Genomic DNA, 6,808 nt, shown 5'->3' on the forward strand with positions numbered 1-6,808 from the left:
GGAAAATTATTCAAGGTTGCATTAGTTGATAATTGCAAAATACAAAAAAACTTTTAACCTGAATTCTGTAGGGTGAAAATTATTACTAAATCACAAAGGGAAATAGGACAGCAAGTTAGTATTTTCAGTTAGGTCAGACTGTTGACCCCACTTTAGGCCAAAAGGATCAGCAGCTGAATATTTTGGGAATTCAAAGGCAAGAAAGATATAGTCAGTGACTGAGGCCACATCACTTCAGTGTGAGTGGCATTTAACAAAACTCAGGAGCATGTGCCTACCTGTAGGCTGCCATTCCCTAAAGCTGTACATTAACTGTTACAACCTGTGTATAAAATCAGCAGAACTCAATTTACACTGAGTTTGATTTTTAATATGCAATTGTTTATTACAATAGTTACAAAAAAATGTGCCATTAGCCAGTGTTACACATGCAACTTGTTATTAATTACAACTGCAAAGGGCATAAAGTTGCCCCTGAACCATTAAAGCTAGAATTGACCTATGCTACAGTTTGAAGTGGTAGTGAGAAACATCTATGTTAGGATTAAGCATTCATACTGGCAGGGAGTTTCATTAAGTTACACAGGTATCAGATTACTGCATTTCAGTTGAGCCCTGGGCCTCCTGATAGTCAGTCAGCTGTGGGATAAAGGGTCCCACCAGCCAGTTAGGGGAAGGGTTGTGAAGAAGATAGTCCATCACCCCATCCATTGCCTCATGGATCTTCTGCATTTGCTCTTTACTCTGGGTCAGGAATTGTGTTGAGACATCTTGGAGGGAGTCGGCTAATGAAAGTGAGCTGTCGATCTCCTCTGCTAACTTGCAGACGTGCTGCACTTGATCCTCAATATTCTGAGGCAGACCACGAACATTTGCAACCAGGGTTCGGCAGATGGTTTGGAGCTGGTCAGACGAACTCAGAGTCAGGGCCAGTGTTTCAGATTCAATTTGCTGGAATAAAGAAGATTAATGCAAGTTTCTAATCTATACCCATTTTAGCAAGTGTTATTTTGTCCTGGTGTTACCAGGTGAGTGGAGGAAAAACCCCAGAAAAGGATAACTAAATCAAAGTCAAATTGCTTTCAAGCTGCAGAATTTCCCCACCTCTTGAAATGTGGATTTAGCATGCCAAGTCACTAGTGGCTTGGCTTTTAAAATAGTGCCATCTACTGCATTTGATTGAACTAGATGCAAGTTGGTGCCAAGAATTAATGCCACACTTAGACTGAAAGTATGAACACATTATACCATGTGCTGATGCAAGACAATAGTATTAGTGTGTTCAGGGCCAAAAAGGGTTGTGGGGGACTGCAGAAACAGTACCACCCATAATGCAGAGAATCACTACTAGGAGTCTAAGGAGAAAACTCATGGTTAGGAGTGAGTAACACCTGTAGTCTTGCTCCTCAAAAAAAGGGAGATATTCTTCCAATAAACCAATTATTGTCCTGACATTTGTCTCTGCCACTGTTCCTTAGCCAGTCACAGCCAACATAAAGCCTGCTAAATAGCAGTGTGATCTAGTTGCTGCATGTGGGAATGGCCTAGGTGGGATACATCAAAAATCCTTCATAAAAAGCTAGTTGGCATCCTGAGTCAGTGGTTAGGAGGAAAGGATGGTAATGGATATATTGACATCAGCCTGCCTTCTATATTGGCAATCTTACTTCAAGCATCTCTCTCGCTTGGATATCAGGCTGTTGCTTTCTCCAGTCAGGCAGGGTTGGATTCAAAGTTGCTTGAACATCCTGCAGTCTGATGTTTGCTGATTCAGCACCGTTTTTTGCCATTTCAATCTAGAAGTACACAATTCACATTTAGACAAGATTCTTGCAATAAGGGAGAGTTAATATATTCCCAGATGTGCACTTAGTTGTAGTGACCAAAGTCATGGTTTGAGGAAGATATGTGAACATCAGTAAGCCAATCTTTCAGGCATGTTGATATTGCCATGTGAGCTATAGTATACACAAATCATAAGGCAAGCTTGTTTAGGGTGCAAGCTAATGACTGAAGACTAAAAAAAACAGGAATCAATTGTGATGTTGAGCCAAATACAATTTGCAGAGAGTACAGCCAAAATAGCACCCAGGAATCAGTTATTTCCTTACCAGATCTACAAGACTGTAGAGATGAGAAAGGGTCTCCTGGACATTCTGCTTAGCTTGCTGCATCTTGGTGATGGAATACTGGTATGCACGATTACGAACTTTAGAAGATAAAGATCCTAAGCGTACATAATAACTCTGTTCTTGTACTGATGCAGAATCAGAGGCTTCAGTGGAAGCAGCCACTTTAGCTGAAAAAAAAAGTTAGAATCTCAGGACAGTAATTTTAAGTTACTTAAAGAGTACCAATTCCTCCCACTCCCAAGGGAGTTCAGCTACCAAGGTATTGTAAAGCCAATAGAAGATAACAGAAACCTGAATGATTGTCCTAAGCAAGGTCTTGTTTCTGGAAAATTATGCTGTATTCATTACTTTTACTAGCAGAGGCTCACTGTAAAGCCAGTAGATAAAATGGTCAAATAACAATGCCAGTTATGTTCATAGTTACCTAGTTCTTCCTTGGTCATAGGAAGATAGTGATCAACCATCTCCTCAGATTTGATGAGCGAAATATCCATGCCAGTAGCTACAAGTTGACCCAATGCACTGGTACCTTCAACCACAACTGCTTGTGTTTTTTCCAGGTTGTCTTGTACTGCAGTTGTAGTCAGGTCTATAACCCCCATCACAGATTCTTTTACATCAGCCATTTTAGATGTCACAAGCTCTTTTGTTTCAGAAAGGACCTGTTAAAGCAGGACAGTTACAGGCTAAGTTTACATGTTATTCCCTTCCTATTACAAAGATTCCATTTCAAATATTTACTTTTAGCTGATCAAGAACTTTTGAATTACAATAGGTTCAAATTTCAGAACTTAAATTTTAGGTTATAGTATTACATTAATGTGCCATCTTTTAATGGAGGCTATTTGCCTGTTCAAGTGCCCACAGTTGACAAGGTTCTATAGACCAGGAGTACTTGCCTGGGATTCCTCAAAAGAGGACTAAAAAGGAGCTGATAAATTTAAAATGATCCAATATAGAATGATACTAAAAGCAGTGCTAATTGTGAACTCCTTATTGAGGATCTCCTCCCAACCATGACAATCCATACAGCACTAACCTGGTCTGCAGCCTGACGAAGGCTAGGAGGACTCTCCTTCAACTTATTGCAGGCATATTCATTCGCGATTTCAACTGGAGCATAGAACAAGGGTAAAATGTTTACAATTCATTCACTTTAGAAAAATGAAATATTACACTATTCCAGGAGCAGGAAAGAATTGTCTTCATCTACAGTTAGCACTAGTTCTGAACGTGCCACACTGCTCAAAAGTTCATATTAGGATGAAAATTTGGACAGAATGATGTCCATGTATTGCTGATTTTCATATCTAGAAAAATCTGTTTCTATAAGTAACTCTCACTAAATAGCTTGCTTCTCTAGTTAAGTAAACTAAGCAGTGAGGTGTGGGTGTAGCCAGAGTGAATAAATCCTTAATCAAATATACAACATTACAGGCAGGAAGGCCAGCTGAACCATGAAGCCTGCCCTACTCAGGGATGGCAGGAGGATTATAACCCAATAGTTCAAGCTAGATCGATCAATCTGTCTGGGAGCTTTTCTAGTTAGGAAAATCATCCAAGTAGTAACAATTGCATATATTGTAGGTAGAATTCAATGACAAGAATTACTTCATGGTGCATAGTCAGCAACTGCTCATTACTTCTAGATTGCATTTGCTCCTAGCAAAGGTGCACAATGCATCATTGATTGGTATTTTGTTGGACAGCAACCCTAGCATTTTTAAAACCAAAACTCAAGTGAACCATCTTACATTGAAGTTCCAGGTCATCTATAATTGGGTTAATACCACTGGCAGCTATAGTAGCTATGGTCTTCATTCCCTGCTCAGCCATATCACAGATGGCCTTCATAGAAGATCTCTCCTCAGTGCTCATGTATGCAGTAGATACTTGGTCACAGGCAGAACTCCCAAGCGGCAGACTTGTCACTCGATCAACCACATTCTGAAATAGGAGATTAAAATCTTAGAATACAGTTTGTTAGATACTAAATGTCTGTTTACATCAAGTAAACATTTATAACTGGTCCTCCACCCCCACAGTTCAACTGTTTATTATTTCAACTATTTAGCAGGCAACTAAGCAGGACATAAAATCAGATGCTTTTTGCCAGAAAAAAGTTTAGCTTCTACAAAGACCCAAAACATAATTCTCAAAACAGTAGAAATAAAGTCTGTCATTCCAGGGTTTTTACCCCAGTTAAAACTAACTGGCTTCCAATAGCCAAGCCCACTTTACATTTTAGCTCTGATGTCCAACTGATAATGGAAATGCATTAGCTAGTTAATTACACAGCTGTAGTTGCTTCCCAAAAGAGTTTAAATACAGGAGTCATTAATCAGTGATTGGGTAATCAATGGAACCAAATCATACCCAACTAAGACACCATGTTGTAATTAGTAGCCATCATTACATATAGTCATCAGATTAGACAGTTGCTTTATATAAATCCAGTCATCTCATACATGTTGGGGGAAAAGGCAAAGTCAAGAGAACTAGTATAAAGAATTGGGCATATTGAAACATTATAATTTTGCCAGTGTACTTAGTTGTCAAGTAAAGCTCTGGGTTTCCTCACTTTGTAAGTTTTTAAAAAGCCATTGTAGATTTAAAGCAAATACATCCATACAGGCTGTACCTGTTGGTTTCCATTTTCTTGGCCCTCTACAGTGTTGGCAATATTTTCTCTTGTTGCCATGATGAGTTGCAAAAATCCTACTTAGAAAGATAAACATTTCTCTTAAGTTTTCTACAACACCAATCCTCTAAAACTACTAGAGAAACAGTAATATCAACAAAGATCCTCCTAAAAAAGGCAGAAATACAGTGGAGACCTGGAAAGTTAAACTATCAAAACTGATACACAATTCACTTAATATTTGATCAGAATGATGATTACAACATAAACTTACAATGACTAAGCATTGCTCTAACAGAAGTTTAGCAATATTACAACTACCTTTCACAGTTGATTTACTTCCAACTTGCCCACTCTCCTGTTAGTGCCATAGGCAATGCATTTATACAACTGATGCCATTAGCTTGAGGAGGCGCTTTGTGAAACTAACCAATAGAAATTCACAAAATGGAACAACCTGACAGCATGTTCTAATTGTAGCTCTTTTGAGTCAACGAATTACATGTTCTAATTGTACTGAGCCTTAGAAGCAGGGTTTTTTAATCACACACAGGCAGTTCCAATAAAATTCAATGGATTTTTAAGAGGCATTTCAAGCAAGTGAAAATGAAGAGTTATGAAAACTGTGAGGTGAAAATCTCTTGCTATAAATAAGAATACCGCTTACTGTGGTACTGTGCCATACTGTTAGTAAGCTCTCAGATTTGATGCTTGTTAGTCCATGTTGGCTATGGTGCTATGAGGGACAATTCTTCAATGGGCTAAGGAGGAAGGACAGCAATGACCCAAGATTCCCACTCCTGCTGTCTATTCAGTACCATGAGATATTCTGCTCATGGTGACAGGGAAAGTATGATAAACAACATCTAGATCCAGCAACTCAAAACTGGGCATCCATGAGATGCTGTGGGCCATGAGCAGCAGCCGAATTGTATACAACCACAATCTGTAACCTCATGGCCCGGCATCTTCCCCACTCTACCATTATCATCAAGCCAGAGGATCAATGAAGAGTGCAGGAGAGCATGCCAGGAGCAGCACCAGGCATACCTAAAAATGAGGTGTCAACCTGGTGAAGCTACAAGACAGGACTACCTGCGTGCCAAACAGTGGAAGCAGCCTATGATAGACAGAGCTAAGCAGTCCCACAACCAATGGATCAGATCTAAACTCTGAAATCCTGCCACATCCATTCGTGAATGGTGGTGGACAATTAAACAACCAACAGGAGGAGGAGGCTCCACAAATATTCCCACCCTCAATCATGGGGTAGCCCGGCCATCAGTGCAAAATGTAAGGCTGAAGCATTCTCAACAATCTTCAGTCAGTAGTGCCAAGTGGATGATCCATCTCGGCCTCCTCCTGAGGTCCCCAGTATCACAGATGCCAGTCTTCAGCCAATTCGATTCACTCCACATGATATCAAGAAAGGCCTGAAGGCACTGGATACTGCAAAGGCTAAGGGCTCTGACAATATTCCGGCAATAGTACTGAAGATTTGTGCTCCAGAACTAGCCATGCTCATAATCAAGCTATTCCAATACAGCTACAGAATTGACATCTAGCCAGCAATGTGAAAAATTGCCCAGGTATATCCTGTACACAAAAAGCAGGACAAATCCAACCCAGCCAATTACTGCCCTATCGGTCTACTCTTGATCATCAGCAAAGTGATGGAAAGTGTCATCGACAGTGCTTTCAAGTGGCATTAATTAGCAATAACCTGCTCACCGACATTCTGTTTGGGATCCACCAGGGTCATTCAGCTCCTGACCTCATTACAGCCTACAGACAAAAGAGCTGAACCCCAGAGGTGAGGTGAGAGTGACTGCCCTTGACATCAAGGCAGCATTTGACTGAGTATGGCAACAAGAAGCCCTAGCAAAACTGGAGTCAATAGGAATCAGGGGGAAAACTCTCCACTGGTTGGAGTCATACCTAGCACAAAGGAAGATGGTTGTGATTGTTGGAGGTCTATCTTCTCAGTCCCAGGACATTGTTACAGGAATTCCTCAGGTTAATGTCCCAACCATCT

At 40.3% G+C, this 6,808-nt stretch overlaps 1 protein-coding gene across 1 annotated transcript; it reads right to left on the minus strand.

Annotated features, from left to right (window-relative positions):
* Positions 1 to 594: 594 nt before the first annotated feature.
* Positions 595 to 4,833, minus strand: LOC144688309 (perilipin-2-like). The gene is made up of 7 exons (XM_078554739.1): positions 4,774 to 4,833; positions 3,887 to 4,079; positions 3,172 to 3,245; positions 2,557 to 2,794; positions 2,112 to 2,299; positions 1,668 to 1,796; positions 595 to 951 (listed from the first exon to the last, which is right to left on the minus strand). Exons 1-7 carry the CDS (start codon positions 4,831 to 4,833, stop codon positions 595 to 597), a joined length of 1,239 nt encoding a protein of 412 aa, XP_078410865.1.
* Between the last annotated feature and the right edge of the window lie 1,975 nt (positions 4,834 to 6,808).

The sequence above is a fragment of the Cetorhinus maximus genome, chromosome 13, assembly GCF_964194155.1.
Source record: "Cetorhinus maximus chromosome 13, sCetMax3.hap1.1, whole genome shotgun sequence".
In the NCBI taxonomy this organism is placed as follows: Eukaryota; Metazoa; Chordata; class Chondrichthyes; order Lamniformes; family Cetorhinidae; genus Cetorhinus; species Cetorhinus maximus.